Genomic DNA, 16,893 nt, shown 5'->3' with positions numbered 1-16,893 from the left:
CTGTACCTTTTAACTGAATGTTTTCCTAAAGTTCCTCAGTGGTTTACTATTTTTAAGGTTTCTGTTTTCATATTTTCCATAGCTGCACTCCAACAAAGCTGATCTCTCTGGGAAGAGGCACTACACAGTCTGTTTCTACTGCTGCATCTTTGGCTGCTTTTCTGATTTCTATCTGTGCTTGTTCATTTTCCTTACCTTTCATTGTAGGTGTTCCTCTGTTTGTTTTTTTAAAAACCATTCTTCTCTTTTCTCTTGAAACTGTCCCCCTAAGAAACCTATCCACTCTTAAGGCTTCATTATTTCTCCTGGGGGATTATTTGGAAATCTGTATTTTTGACCTCATACTTCTTTCCAGGTGTCCAGGTCTTCTGTTTAGCTGCATGTTTTGGCTCCTTACTTGCCACTCAGATATCTGGAATTTCATGTTTCTAAAATGGGACTCCTCTTCCTTCACGCAAGCTCCTTATGCAGTGTTTGTATTGGTCATTGAAGTACTTGTCACTTTAAATCCTCCTTTTTACTGTCTGTGCTTGAGAACATATTCATTGCTTTTTACCTAGACTGCTCTGTCTCCCAGTGGCTTTTTTTCCCCTAATCTCTCAATTCCACCATGTCCAGGGATGTCCCAGTCAGTATCCTGATCTCAGCTGTGATTTTTGTCAGCACTTTCTCAGATCCCTTCAGTATTCATTACCTAAGTGTTTTCCCTGACGGGTGGAGGACCTTGTACAATGTAAGGGCTTAAGTATGTTAAGTGAATAGTTAATAAGAATGTGGAGAGGGCTTCCCTGGTGGCGCAGTGGTTGAGAGTCCGCCTGCCGATGCAGGGGACACGGGTTCGTGCCCCAGTCCGGGAGGATCCCACGTGCCACGGAGCGGCTGGGCCCGTGAGCCATGGCTGCTGAGCCTGTGCATCCGGAGCCTGTGCTCCGCAACGGGAGAGGCCACAACAGTGAGAAGCCCACATACTGCAAAAAAAAAAAAAAAAAAAAAAGAACGTGGAGAGTTGGCAGAAAGTTCAGAGGAGAACCACATAGTCAGTTGATGCAAGGAGAACTTGTGAGGGAAAAGTGGTTGGAGCTGGAATTTTGTGTAAAAGCACCAGGGACTTCTCAGGGCTAGATTAGGAATTTTAGATCCTGAGGGATGAAGAGGAAGATGACAACTAATCCTTTGGTATGTGTACAAACTGTTAAAGGGGGCAGGATGGTCTTTTTTTTTTTTTACATATAATTTTTTATTTATTTTTGGCTGCGTTGGGTCTTCGTTGCTGCACGCGGGCTTTCTCTAGCTGTGTTGAGCAGGGACTACTCTTCGTTGCAGTGCGTGGTCTTCTCATTGAGGTGGCTTCTTGTCTTGTGGATCACAGACCCTAGAGCACGCAGGCTTCAGTAGTTGTGGCTTGCGGGCTCTAGAGCTCAGGCTCAGTAGCTGTGGCACACAGGCTTAGTTCCCCCGCAGCATGTGGGACCTTCCCAGACCAGGGTTTGAACCCGTGTCTCCTGCATTGGCAGGCAGATTCTTAACCACTGCGCCACCAGGGAAGTTCTGACGGGATGGTCTTTAATTTTGGCATAGAGAAGCACAGTTCGGCTTAAAAACGTTTTTTCTAAACATAAGAATAATACTGCAACAGACCTTTGAAGAAAGTTAAAACCTCTTCTACCCGCTGAGGTATTAAAAATCAGCGGTGACCTCTCTCTTTGGGTGTTTCATTCATGTTCCTCGAGTTAGACATCCAGCCACTGGTCTCTTCAGGTGCCTTTTATTTTCTAATTCTGACTTAATGAATAAAAACTTCTTCTGATGATTTCTCCTGCCTGAGCGCTTGTATTTAAGTGCGTAACATACAAGTTGCTGGACCCCATCCCCAGCATTTCTGATTCAGTGGGTCTGAGATGGGGCTTGAGAACTTGCATTTCTGCCAATTTCACGGGTGATGCTGATACTACATACAATACAGGTCTGGGGACCACACTCTGAGAACTTTTGCCCTTAATCTTCTTCACAGGGTGGACAGGTGTTCTTTGTAACTTGCAGTCTGATAGTCATTCCTCTGGAACCTTTAAGAAGTGTCCCTTCCCTTCAGGACAATCTGAACCCCTGAGAATGCATATAGCAACTCTGAAAGTCTGCCCTATTTCCCCCGTAGCCTGTTGCCACATAATCGAGGCATATTCTCTTTTCTTAAAGGTACCTCTCTACCTCTATGCATACCATTCCCTCTGCCCATTTTCTGTAGTCCAGCCCTTTGAGGATTTATGTCAGTCAAGTTCCACATTAGTTCTTATACCTTCCTGAAACTCAAATCAGGACAATTAATTACTAGAACACTGTACAGTTGCAAAGATGGTATAAAACAACTAGATGAGGTAGGTTGAGAAATAACATTCCTTAACTCGAATGTGCCATGTGGTGCCAAACTTGAATATCTCTACTGTCTTTGTATAGGCACTTTATTGAGATCTAGTTTACATACTATACGAGTCACCCATGTACAATTCAGTGGTTCAGGTATGTTGACTTGTGCAACCATCAACATAACTTTAGAACATTTGGGTCATCCCAGAAAGAAATCTTGTACTCATGAGCTGTCATTCCCTATTACCCCTTCCCCCCAGGCCCTGGCAACCACTAATCTACTGTCTGTATAGGTTTACCTATTCTAGACATTACATATAAATGGAAGCATATAATACATGGTTTTCTGTGACTGGCTTCTTTTACTTAACATAATGTTTTCAAGGCTCATCCATGATTATAATATATATCAGTACTTCATTCTTTTTTATTGCCACATAATATTCCATTGTATGGACATACCACATTTTATTTATCCAGCTATCAGTTGATGGACATTTAGGTTGTTTCCACTTCTGGGATATTATGAATAATGCTGGTTTGAACACTCATGTGCAAGATTTTTGTCATGGACATATGTTTTCATTTCTCTTTGGTATGTACCTAGGAGTGAAATTGCTGCACCACTTGGCATTGCTCTGTTTAGTATTTTGCAGAGCTGCCAAACTGATTACCAAAGCACCTGCACCGTTTTACATTCCCACTAGCACTGCATGAAGGTTTCAGTTTCTCCACATCCTCATCACACTTGTTATTGTCAGTCTTCTTCATTTTAGGCATCCTAAGGGTTGTGAAATGGTATCTCATTTGGTTTTGATTTGCATTTCCATAATGACTAGTGATGTTGAACATCTGTTCATAGGCTTATTGGCCATTTTTCTTTGGAAAAGTGTCTATTGAATCCTTTGCCCATTTATTTAAATTTTTTTTTATTTGAAAGACAAATTTGTAGTGTAGTTTCAGGTTCACAGCAAGATTGAGGGGAAGATACAGATTTCCCATGTATGCCCTGCCTCCACACATGCATGGTCTCTCCCATTATCAACATGCTCCACCAGAGTGGTTCTTTTTTTTTTTTTTTTTAAAGCAAGTGATGAACGTACATTGACACATCATAAGCACCCAAAGTCCATAGTTTACTTTAGCATTCACTCTTGTTGTTGTATGTTCTTTGGGTTTGGACAAAATGTTTAATGATATGTGTCTATCATTATAATATCGTATAGAGTATTTTCACTGCCCTAAAAATACTTTGTGCTCCATCTGTTCATCCTTCCTCCCACCCAAATCCCTGGCAACTACTGATCTTTCTACTTTCTCCATAGTTTTGCCTTTTCCAGAATGTCACATAGTTCCACATGTATGTCACATACATACAGTATGTAGCCTTTTCAGATTCTTTGCCCATTTTTAAAATCGGATAGTTTGGTGGTGGTGGTGTTGTTTTTTGAGCTTTGGGAGTTATTTACATATTCTGGATATAAATCCTAGATCAGATACCCGATCTGCAAATATTTTTTCCCACTCTGGATTGCCTTTTCACTCTCCTGATAGTGCTTTGTTGTACAGAGTTTTTAATTTTGATGTAGTCCAGTTTCTTTCTTTTTTTTTTAGCCTATGCTTTTGGTGTCATATTCCAAGAAATGACTGCTAAATCTAATGTCATGAAGCTTTTCTCTTATGTTTTCTTCTAAGATTTTTATTGTTTTAGGTTTTCTATTAGGTCTTTCATCCTAACAGAGTTAATTTTGGTATGTGGTGTTACAGGTCCAACTTTATTTGTTTGCATGTGAATATCCAGTTTTCCCAGCACCATTTGTTGAAGAGACTGTCCTTTCCCCTTCAAATGATCTTGGCACCCTTGTTGAAAATCATTTGAACAAATATGTGAGAGTTTATTTCTGGGCTCTCTTTTCTATTCCATTGGTCTATATGTCTATCTTTATGTCATTATTGCACTGTTCTGATTACTTTGATTAGCTTTGAGGTAAGTTTTGAAATCTGGAAGTGTGAGATCTCCAACTTTGTTCTTTTTCATTACTGTTTTATCTATTTGGGATCTCTAGAGATTCCATGTGAATTTTATGATAGGATTTTCTGTTTCTGGAAAAAACATCATTGGGATTTGCTAGGGATTGCATTGAATCTGTAGATGGCTTTGGGTAGTGTTCGCATCTCAACGATATTAAGTCTTCCCATTCATGATCATTAGATGTCTTCCCACTTATTTATATCTTTTAATTTCTTTGAGCTATATTTCATAGTTTTAGTGTACAAGTCTTTCACCTCCATGGTTAAGTTTATTCTTAAGCCTTTTATTCTTTTTGATGCCATTGTAAATGGAATTGTTTTTCTTAATTTTCTTTTCTGATTGCTCATTTTTATCTTTGACCATTTTTCAACTGGGTTGTCTTTTTATTGTTGAATTGTAAAGTTTGTTCTTTATATATTCTGGATACAATTTCCTTATCAGATATACTTTCTATCATTCTGTGGGTTGTTCTACTTTCTTTACTAATATGAACTCTTTACATAAACTATGAAAACACTTCTTCCAAAATGTTACCTTTAAAATGATAGGAAATGCTAAGATATTTTATAAGAATTTACTTTATTAAAATATTAGACTTCTTAGCAGTTTTTCTATTTGTAAAATGTGGTAGTACATTCTATAGAATAATATTCAGTGAAAAGTATGTTTATAGACACTATAATGTCCTGGAAAATGATGTATTAGGCAAAAGGAGTATAACTTAAGCAATTATGTCATAAATAAAATTATGTTAAAAAAAATCTCAAACTTATGCAAGGGAAAAATGATCAGAAAGAAACCCTCCAAAATGTTTGTAGTGGTCATGGAGTGACTAGGACAATGAGTATTTTGTTTTCTTCCTGTCTGTGTTTAGATATGTATTTAAACACTTTTTACTACAAAAATTCCTAAAAGAGCTGTTAACCACTTAGAGTAAATATGAATGATGTAGCTTATGCTCCATTGTTGAATATTGACTTCAGGAGATCATTTGCTTCATTATAAAGCATCCCTTTGGTAGTGTTGTATCCTGTCAGTCTATATCACTTCAGAAAATAATGTCTTATTTATTATAAACATCATAATTAATTTTTAAAAAATCTAAGTCTGTAGAGGAAATTATTTTTTTCAACATTTCTTGGAGGAATAATGTTAAATGAATGTATTATCTGCTTTAATTATCTAATTTAAATAACTAATTTAAATAATGGCTTTGTTAACTCATATTTAGTTTTGACTGCATGAATCAACTTGGTAAAATAACCAGATAATTTACTTTAAAAATCAGTTATAGAAATTGTCTGTTTAATTGTGGATTGGCAACTGTTTAGGCAGTCATCAGTCATTATTACAGTTAGTTGAACTGTTTTAGTCAATTTAAGTGAGTACTAGGGAACCACAATAATGCAGACAGAACTGAAGTGATATAAAGATTCCTACCTAGTCATTCTTTCTACTGTAGAAGAATCTCAGTAGTAATTAGTAATTTGAAAAAGGGCTATAATATAATAAAGTCTATAATTTCTCTGCTTTTTTAGGAGTTGGTAATGCTTCTATTAGAATATAATGCTCATACTACTGTTGTTAATGGGAATGGACAGACAGCAAAGGAAGTCACTCATGACAAAGAAATCAGAAACATGCTTGAAGGTAAATATTATGGATCTTAATCTAAACAGCATTTATTTTCGTTATAGACACAGTCCAGAATAGAAGTAGAAATGGCTTCTGAGATGCCAAAATAGATGACACCAAGCCTGTGGTCTAAAGATAATGTAATTTTCAAGTCACTGATTAGACATAAAACTATATGAGAGTTTCCGCAGAGCTTTTAAATTCTTTATATAAGATTATGGCAAGTTTTAAAAATAAAATCTCCAACAAAATTAAAAGTGGAAATTAGAGACATGAGGTGAGTACGGCTGAAAGGCTGCAGAAGCATGATAATGAAGGAATACAGAAGCGCAAGACAGGGAAGCTATAAGAGGTGTAGCTACTGGGAGTCATTTGATATTGGGGAAGATAGCTCTGACCGGCTCCATTACCCTGAGGGCTTCATTGTAGTACAGCAGCCAACAGTAAATTCTTCATGGATCAGCTTCATTGTTAGATGAACTTCAAAGATTGAACTACCTTTAAGAAGACATATTAGGGATTTCTCTAAAAATAGTTTAAAAGAAAAATACTTTGATGCTTACATTGGGAAGCGTTCATTTGTTAGGATTATCCTCCAAATATCCAGGGCTTTGGCTGTAATGATTTTTTGATAGTATTTCTATAGTAGAGAAGAGAAGATTACATTTTTTAAAATTAATTTATTTATTTGGCTGCATTGGGTCTTCATTGCGGCACATGGGCTTCTCTCTAGTTGTGGCACGTGGGCTCTAGAGCGCGTGAGCTTAGTTGCCCCGCGGCATGTGGGATCTTAGTTCCCCCGACCAGGGATTGAACCTGTATCCCCTGCATTGGAAGGCAGATTCTTAACCACTGGACCATCAGGGAAGTCCCTGAGAAGAGAATATTTCTTAATTACTACTTTATGAATAAAGGTATTGAATTAGAGTTGCAGTTTCACACACATCCTTTGTTTCTTTCCTTTGCAGTTCAGAGAAGGGCAAGATAATTTTGTACTTCAAGGGTGTTGATTTATTTGTCATTAGTATTTTTATCTATGTACGAAGCACGGTCTTGCTTTTTATTACTTTCCAGTTGGCCTTGAAACCTAAAATCTCCCTTGTTTCTTTAGTTACAAGATAATGTCTGCTTGTCAGACCCCTTTAGATCAACGTCTCTACTCGCTCTTGCATTTAAAATGAACCCTCTCATTTTCAATAAACGAGTCAACACATAACATCTTCTGTAAGGCTCAGTATTATATGATTTTGAGGAGATTGATCGTATTATATGTGATCCCTGCCCTTTAATAAATTATGATCTAATTGGGAGGATTAGGTACTGTCTTTGATCCTGTTCTATTATTTTACTTGTAATAAGATGAGAACCCAGAACTGACGTTCTCCCGACAGACTGGGATGTTGGGTTCACCTGACAAGTTGACATTTAATGGGGCTGGCTGTAAAGACATGCTCTAAGTACCCACCCTCACAGCCGCCAAAACCCAACTGTGCTGAGGACAAGGGCTTAGTTGACTTGGTGGGCACTTAACGATTCATCAGCTACAGTATGGTCCTAGCTGGGGTAACAGAAGTAGAAATTGAGAGATTTTGCTCTGATGAGATCACCTTAGCCAGGTGTGATATCATTTGTGGATAGTGCATTAAATGGATCAGACTGCAGGGAGTACATCCACAACCCACCAAGACCACAGGTAGACCAGAAACCCAATCGTAGGATAATGCAAGTAGAGACAGGAAATGTTTCACCCCAGAAAGACAGATATCAGTAGACACAACAGAGTCATGTTTGAGTATCTCAAGAACTGTTATATTGGAAAAGGGGTATTCTTATTTGAGGCTGGCCAGGACCAGTTGATGATCCACTTGATGGCATACCGGGGAGTTTATCTTTGGGTCCAGTGTATTATAATAATGGCTTGGGTTGCCTTGAAAGGTGTAGTGAGTTTCCCATGATTAGAAGTGTTTGGGAGAGGGTAGATTACTACTTGTCAGGCACTAGAGAGGACTAGTGTACCTTCTTCTACATATCGTTTGACTTTTTTTTATTTTGAGAAATATCCAACCTATATGGGAAAGTTTCAAGAATAGTACAACAAACACTTGTATATCTGCACTTAGTCACCAGTCATTAACATTTTGCCACATCTGGTTTACCTTTTTATATATTATTTAATGTTATTTATTTACTTTTACTTTTTTTTTTTTTGCTGCGCTATTAGGGAATAATTTGCAGACATAATGATACTTTAGCCCTAAGTACTTCAGTATGTATCTCCTAAGAACAAGGATATTTCCTTATATAATCACAATATAATGATCAATTTCATGAGATTTAACATCATTATCATAATATCACTGTTGTAGAATAACCCTCAATTTGGGCTTTTCTTGTCTCATATAATTAGATTCAGGATATACATTTTGCCATAGGTTGTATTTGGCATAGGATAAGGTTTTATGCCTTATACCAGTGCATATTAGGAGGTACATGATGTCATTCTGTTCCATTACTGGTGAAATTATCTCTGATCACTCCGTGGTCCACTGTTAAGCTACCTTCCCCCTTTTGTAATTAATAGATAATCCTTGGGGAGAAAAACTGAGACCATGTAAATATCCTGAAATCAGGATAAAATCACTTTAAATCAGTGATTTTAGCATTTGTTGATAATTCTTGCCTGAGTCACTCTTTACTATAGAGATTGCAAAAGGGTGATTTTCTGTTGTTAATGAAGTACATTTGGTAGGTTCTCACCTGCATTTGAAGTGTACTGCTATTTAACCTACGCTGGGCAAGTATGTAAGTGTCTTGTCAGGATGGAGTTAGGCTTCATGATCTCTCTGATCCCTACTAACTCTGGATTCTGATTGAAAAGAAAGACAAAGAGTTAGTTTATAGTCATATCAAATTTAAAATTTATAGGACAGGGACTTCCCTGGTGGTCCAGTGGGTAAAACTCTGCACTCTCAATGCAGGGGGCCCAGATTTGATCCCAGGTCAGGGAACTAGATCCCACATGCATGCTGCAACTAAGAGTTCTCATGCCTCAACAAATATCCTGAGTGCCGCAACTAAGACCCAGGGCAGCCAAAGTAAATAGATAGTTAGATAAATAGATAGATACAGCCAAAATAAATAAATAAATAGATAGATAAATAAGTATTAAAAAATAAAAATAAAATTTATAGGACATTATTTTGGGGATGGAGTATTTGCTTTAAAAAACATTTATTAAGGTATAAAGTATATGGATAAAAGTACACATTATTAATGCACAGCTTGCTGTTTTCACAAGGGGAACACATCCATGTAAACAGCACCCATGTCAAGGAACAGAACATTACGGGCACTCTAGAAGCCTTGAGTCCGCAAATTGGAATATTTGTTTTTATTGGCTGGATCAGCAGTCTTCTTTCAGTGTCCAGAAGGAACACAGGACAGGAACACAAGCAGGGTTTTCAACTCCAAATCCAGTTTTCCTTCATTTATGAGCCTAGACAATCTAGAGAGAAACATTTACCACCCTTAAAGTCTAAAACGAACATTATTAAACATTGTTTGATTATTCAGTGAATACTTATTGGCTAAATATGCATTGTGCCAGATACTGTCATAAATGCCTAGGATACACAGAAGAGTAAGAACAGGTACCTGACTTCGAGAATGACTGCAGGGATAAATTAACAGCTCCAGGTAATACGTGCAGTAGTACAGGTGTGTAGGGAAGGGTGGGGACGTGACTGTTCTCCAAAGCTCACAGTCCAGTGGCCTTAGAGGAAAGACTGAAGAGCATGAATCCCAGCAAAAGAAAGCAGTGTTGGGAGCATGTGTGGAGGCATGGCAGCCTTCTTCCAAAGTGGAGAGGGAGGGAGTGGGTGTGGAAATAAAAACGTGAGAAAAGAAGATGATGGTATATTAGTAATGTTACTCCGTTCTTAAGACAAAGTTAAACTGGTTCCAGCTATTCCTGTATTCAAGCTATGTGTTTCCTGTAGTTGAAATGCAAGGGCATGTGTAGTGTCTCGAACAACTGTTAGCACATAGTAATTACTAACTATTAATAAATGTTCATTATTTCTCGGGGAGACCTAGGAAACCTTTTATAGTTCCTCCCTTGCAGCCTTTGCACAGGACATTGTACACATATTTTAAGGGGGATTATTATTAAGCCTTTCTATGAAATTGTTTCTTTTCTGTAAGCCAAAACAGAACTCAAACATAGCAGAAATGAGACCTTATTACATATTCTAGTCCCTTAAATCAGACTGCTCTCATTCCCTGCAAGTACAAGCAGCACAGAGTAACGGTAAAAGCATGGACTCTGGAACCCACCTGCCGAAGGTCCAGTCCCAGCTCCTCCACATCCTGGCTGTGTGGCTTAGGTTAAGTTCCTTGACCTCTTGCTGCCTCAGTTTCTTCATCTATAAAATTGTGAAAGTAGTAACACTTCAAAGAGTAGTTATGAGGATTTAATGCATTAATATTGTTTAAGTGTTTTGAAAGGTATTTGGCACGTAGTAAGTGCTAGAGTATTTGTTAAAGAAATAAAATATTCTTATGTAGAAGTATGTAAGTATATATAAACCTAAATATATTTATATGGTTTGTATGTCTTCCTACCAACGCTATTTCTTATTATTACTTTTTGCATTCTAAGGTTCTGGAAGGTATGAGCACCTCTCCCCACTTACCTACCTTTCCAAGGCACATATGTAATAGTATTTCAGTATGCAAAAGTAATTCATAATTCATAATTCCTTGTGTTGGGTGTTGTAGTGAGTAATGTACTTAAGGACCTCTGAATTGAAAACAAAAATTCATCTGAACCTGAGGGAAGTTGAACTCTGTAGTCTGAAATAAAGGCAGTGAGAATAACAGTAAAGTCTAACAACATTTGAATTACAATTCAAAACATTGTGTCTTTTCTTATCATGATCACTTTATTCTCTATGCATCTTTGTGATAAATTTGCTAATAGGATCCAGACTAGAAGTAGAATAATATGTACTTTTCCTTTTGCAGCTGTAGAAAGGACTCAACAAAGAAAGCTTGAAGAATTACTTTTAGCAGCAGCTAGAGAAGGCAGAACAGCAGAACTCACAGCTCTGGTAAAAACAAAGACAAATGTATTATTTCTTTACTCTGCAGGGAATTTTTTTTTTCCAGAAAGGTGTGAAGTTTATTAAGATATTTTTTTAAAAAGATGGAACAGTAAATAGGTACTGAATTTGGGATAGTTCCTTATTGACAGGTTTTACTGCAGGAGGCCCATTTAAATCAGCATTTCGCATAATCAAAGGAGTACAGTTTTTCCCTAGAAACATAGGTATTTCACTCTCCAGGTAAAAGATTATTGAAAACATTAAGTGACTGCCCCAGTTAGAAACAGATAAGCGAATACCTTCAAGATATATAAAAAGGGGTAACTGCTACTTAAACATCAATTTTCACAAAATTATTCTTGTGCCTAATTCAGACAATTTGCTTAGAAAAGCTGAGGAAATTTTTTACTTAATGTTGAGTTCATAACGTAGTCAAATTGTGGGACCAGAATACTCGAGATCATAATAATAGAACAAAAGTCTTTAAATATCTGAAAACACAGCATGGTAATAGTTTAATCAGGATATATTTTATTTTATTTTATTTATTTTTATTTTTTTTTTTTGCGTTTCGTGGGCCTCTCACTGTTGTGGCCTCTCCCGTTGCGGAGCACAGGCTCCGGACGCGCAGGCTCAGCGGCCATGGCTCACGGGCCCAGCCGCTCCGCGGCATGTGGGATCTTCCTGGACCAGGGCACGAACCCGTGTCCCCTGCATCAGCAGGCGGACTCTCAACCACTGCGCCACCAGGGAAGCCCAGGATATATTTTAAATGATTACGGTTTTCTCTGAATTTCTGATTTACTACCCACTTGTACTTGAAAACCTAATGGTTAAGAATTTAGTTTTCATGGTAAACATTTAATGTAAGGATAGTTTTTTTTTCTTCATGATTAATCCAATTTAAAATTGGCATATAATATATAGGATCCTATAAAGGAATACCTTTCTCTAATTTTGATGAACAATTATTTCTGAAAGGTATGCTATACTTCTAGAAAATAACATACAAACAAGGGACAATATTTTTGAAATATTTATATCATGTTAGAACAGACTGAAAACTTACCCATTTCATTTTTTTCTTCTTAGGAGACCTACTTTCCAGGTTCCATTTCCTGAAAATAGTCTCATTAAACACAAAACTTTGAATGTGGTCTAAATTCAAGACTGAAGCACGGCCATTTGCCTTTAAGTTACTTCAGCTCGTTTGAAAAGGCCTCACTGGTTTCCAAGTATAGTGCCTAAAACATATTTTAAACTTTGTGAAATGGAGACTCCTTTAAAAAGAACTTTTTAAAGGAGTCAGCTGAGAACAACAAATTTAGTAGACCTTTAACATTTACATGTTTAACATTTACGGTTTTAACGCTTCTGAATGACTGCCTGTGATAGACCAGTTTGTAATTTTGCTGTCACAAGTGTGAATTGCAAGACTGGTAGGGGCGAAAGAATCTTAGTGGAATCCCAGTGTCCAGGGGTGAGTGGGGTGGCCCTGGTGTAGTGCGTGGTGTCTGTTGTCAGGGTAGCGTGGGACCTGAGATTCCATGGCAGCTTGAGGACAGCATGGGGAGTGACGTGGGTTGGCTGATTTTGTGAGCAAGAAGCCACTGACAGTTGAGATGCTAAGGAGCCCTGCTACTCATCAGGCTCTGGAGCATGAGGGTCCGCCTAAATTTTCAGTTATACTGTACCATCGTGGGTTTCATGGAAGAAAGTCTGTCTTTGGTATGTAATCTGCATTGTATTTCTTCAATTGTCAGCTCAACAGGCCGAATCCTCCTGCTGTTAACTGTTCGGATCAGTTAGGAAATACACCCTTGCATTGTGCTGCTTACCGGGCTCATAAACAATGTGCCGTAAAGCTTCTAAAAAGTGGAGCAGACCCTAATCTGAAGAACAAAAATGGTAAGCATGTTGGTGAAAGCCATTGTTGGTCATTTTGAAGCTGTAAAGAAATGCAGTGTTTTGTTTTAGTACCCAGCCTTTGTTAAACTGTGTGGTCCCTGTTTAATTTTGAAGTCAGGGCATTTACACAAAAGAAAAAATTTATTAATTTGCTTCTCAGTTAAGACCTAAATGTTTAATAATGCCTATTTCATATGAGGCACTAATGATGCCTAAGATCTGATTTCCACCCTCAAGGGAAAGAAAAGTACAGTTGACTCTTGTTATTTGTGGTAGTTATGTTCTATAACGTTGCTGTGACCTCTGAATTAGTGGATACTGAACCATTGCTTATAAGGGAAATACAGAGTTAAGTTACTGTGAGCCTTTGGTCACAGCATTTTCATCCACTGATCAACACGTAGCCTTGTTTTATGCGTGCTTCTGTTTAAAAACAGCTTATTCAGTGTACGTTATTGACTTATTAACACTGAGCTCACTGCCAAGAGCACTATAACTCATGCCTGGACTAAGCTCGTGTAACACATACTCTGTTCAGAAGGCACATCACAGGCTTCTTGCACTTAGGAGCACTAGACAGCACTTCAACCCTGTGCTTGGGGGCCAGTTTCAACAGTGAAATCACCAGAAACAAAAAGCGAAAAATGTGGCACTAGGTAGACCGTGACGAGGACACTTGTTCACAGTACGAGAGCTGAGACAAGAAGGCAGAGCACCAGCGTTTCCACTTCAGGGAATATGTACATCAGAAGACCCAAGGTTTCTGCCCATCTGGATGTGTCTGTGAATGACCGAAAAATTGCCATGAGTATTGACTTTGAGATTAAAGTACATTTTAACAATTGGCGAGTTTGCAGATGTGGAATTCACAAATAATGAGGATAGAGTGTACGTGCACGAAGCATCAAAGACGGAATTGGATAACCATAAGGGAAGCTGTAAAAGGTGTTTTGGGTCATCAGTGGAGGAACAGCTCATTAGGGCTTTTCTGCATCCCTTTTTTTTTTTTTTTTTTTGGCGGTACGCGGGCCTCTCACTGTTGTGGCCTCTCCCGTTGTGGAGCACAGGCTCCGGACGCGCAGGCTCAGCGGCCATGGCTCACGGGCCCAGCCACTCCGCGGCATATGGGATCTTCCCGGACCGGGCCACGAACCCGTGTCCCCTGCATCGGCAGGCGGACTCTCAACCACTGCGCCACCAGGGAAGCCCTCTGCATCCCATTTTAGGATGCTTCCCTCTGCCAACCATCAGCCTGGATTAGAACTTGTCTGTGTTCCCATAGGACCCTGTGTTGACCTCTTTATAGCTTCAGTTGTTCTCCGTGGCAGTTGTTGACTTATGTAGCTGTCTCCCGTGAGACTGAGCTCCTAAGGGGAGGGCTGACATTTTACTGTCTAGTTTACCCAGCACCTAGAGTAATGTGTAGCATTTGATATCTTCTACGAGTTGCATGTTTGTTGAAGGTTTGGGGCGATTAGAAATAGCTTCCTGAAGGAATACATCTTTTGTACAGACCCTGGAGTCCTAGTAAGATAAAAAAAAAAATTCATCTCTAAATACTTCAGTTTGTATCTCTAACAAAAGGCCCCCCAATATGTTTTTTTTCCTTTTAAATAAAACAATACTATTATTATCTAGTAAGATATTGGTAAGCTGAATTTTGGGAAAGGGTGTTGTAGGCAGAGGGAAGATTATGAGCAAAGGTAGTAAAAGGTGAAAAATGTAAGTCAAGTTGAGGCAACATCTGCAGTTTGACACATCCAAGGGTATGAAGGGGAGCAATACTGGGGAATCCTGTAACTGCAGATTAGCTTCTGTCGTGGCGAGCCTCAAAATGCCAGACTGTTTTGCCCCTTAATTTTAAGGTCAGGGAGGCTCTGAGGAGTGGAGGGATGAGGTGCTTTAAAAAGATTAATATGGTTACAATATCTAGGATAGGTTGTGACCGGCCCAAGACTGTAGGGAGGGACCAGTAGGGCCGTTGAAATGGTCTTAGGTGAGAGGTAATTAGGACCTGAACTTCAGTAACATCATCGGGTGTAAAAGGAGAAAGAAAATTTACTATAGAATCTCATGCTTCTCCTCTCTTATTTTTTTTTTTTTATTTTTATTTTTTGGCAGCTCTGTAACTTTATTGGACAATCAGCAGTTAGTTCTCATCCACATTAACTGTCTGTAGATTTTTGAAAGTGGTGACAGGTACATAGGTAACCAACGTATAGAGCTTGTTTGGTGAATCTTCATCTTCATTCCGTTTTCTGGACAACCGCACATGGATACGGTATGGGACATTCCTTATTCCTTTGGCCCAGACAGCTTTGTCGAGCCTGGTGTCAATGCGTACATCTGGAGTTCCCATCTCCTTCATGGCAAATTTCCGGATTTCTTTGAGTGCCCGAGGGGCACGCTTCTTGAAACCCACTCCATGGATGCGCTTGTGAATGTTGATGGTGTATTCTCTGGTCACCACCTCGTTGATGGCGGACCGGCCCTTCTTCTCGCCGCCCTTCTTTGCGGGAGCCATCTTGCCCAGCCGGGGTTAACCTTCCTCTCTTATTTTGACTTGGCCCTTACGCCCTAGACTGGCACTGTTCTGTAGAGATACAATGGGACCCACATATTAAAAGTAAAAAGAAACATGAAATTAATTTTAATAATGTATTTTATTTAAAGCAGTATATCCAGAATACCATGTCAACATGTAATTGGTGAAACAAAAATTATCAATGATGTTTTACATTCCTCTTTTGGTACCAAGTCTTTGAAATCTGGTGTGTGTTTTACACTTCACAGCACATCTCAGCTTGAACTAGATGCATTTCAAGTACTGAATGACCACATGTGTGGTTAGTGTCCACCGTGTTGGACATTGCGGCGCTAGACGTACTGAGCTGTTGGAGGCTCTCTAGTTAACCATGCTGTCCTCACTCTGCTTATGCTGTCTCTGCCAGGAATGCCCTTTTCCTTCTTGTCCATCTGGTAAACTCTAGTCTCACCTTAAGAATTAGCTCAAACTCGGCTTCCCCAGAGAGGCTTTCCCTGTATCCCTGAGGTAGACATAGGTTCTTCCTGGAATAAGTTATAAGAGAAATTGGGGGATGCAGAAGGGGAAGCACTCAGGAGACATGAGGGAAATGCCAGTTCCATGGAAGCCAAAGGAAGAGAGTAAATGCAGAGCTAAAGGGGTAGGATGTTATTGGTGTTACGAGCATCTTAGGCTGAAGAAGCTAAACACTGAGAAAAGGCTGTGGAATTCAGTGACAGTGCCCAGTGGTCCTTTCTGAAAGAGCAGTTTTCACTGGGTAGTTGAGTGAAGGCTAGGTTAGGGGCTAAGGACTGAGTAGGCAATGAGGAAGCTGAGGCAGCATTACTTACCTGCTTCTTTGCAATATGTAAGAACAGAGGATAGCTCCATGGCCAAGTGGAAGATTTTTTAGGCACGGGGAATTTAAGTATGTTTGAAGTTAAGGAAGACCAAGGCAGTAGAAAAAGAGCTTGATTTCATTGTGACAGTTAGAAATGTAATTTTTAAAAAGGTTAATGTTTTGGGGAATAGCAAAAAAAGTAGGAACATATTTGAGAAACGATTTTTAGTTTTTTTAATGGAGGCAATTATAAACACAGCTGAAGGATGTAAAAGAAGACCTAAAAAATGGAGAACCCTCCATGTTTTTGGTGGAGAAAGACCTCAACATTGAAAAGCTAACAGTTCTCCTCAAATTAATTTATAATTCAAAGCAGTCCCAGCCAGAATCCTCAAAAGGTTTTCATAGAACTTGACTAGCTGATTCTAAATTTATACAGAAAAGTCGAAGGCAGAGAATTTTAAAGGGGGAGAGAAGCAGTGAGGGC

General features: G+C 38.9%; 2 protein-coding genes across 2 annotated transcripts in view; one reads left to right on the top strand and one right to left on the bottom strand.

Moving 5' to 3' along the window:
• The window catches only part of OSBPL1A (oxysterol binding protein like 1A), a 207,031-nt gene that overhangs the window by 24,717 nt on the left and 165,421 nt on the right, over positions 1 to 16,893 (top strand). The window contains exons 5-7 of the mRNA XM_079718170.1: positions 5,932 to 6,043; positions 11,054 to 11,139; positions 12,897 to 13,041. Of these exons, the coding sequence (XP_079574296.1) occupies positions 5,932 to 6,043; positions 11,054 to 11,139; positions 12,897 to 13,041 (343 nt within the window). The remainder of the gene's footprint in view (positions 1 to 5,931; positions 6,044 to 11,053; positions 11,140 to 12,896; positions 13,042 to 16,893) is intronic.
• Positions 15,138 to 15,573, bottom strand: LOC307061870 (large ribosomal subunit protein eL31-like). The gene has a single exon (XM_079717242.1). It carries the CDS (start codon positions 15,563 to 15,565, stop codon positions 15,191 to 15,193), a length of 375 nt encoding a protein of 124 aa, XP_079573368.1. The 5' UTR covers positions 15,566 to 15,573; the 3' UTR covers positions 15,138 to 15,190.

Source organism: Hyperoodon ampullatus (genome assembly GCF_949752795.1).
Source record: "Hyperoodon ampullatus genome assembly, chromosome: 13".
Lineage (NCBI taxonomy): Eukaryota > Metazoa > Chordata > Mammalia > Artiodactyla > Ziphiidae > Hyperoodon > Hyperoodon ampullatus.
The sequence above is the reverse complement of the archived record's forward strand: the minus strand, read 5'-3'. Positions and strand labels throughout refer to the sequence as shown.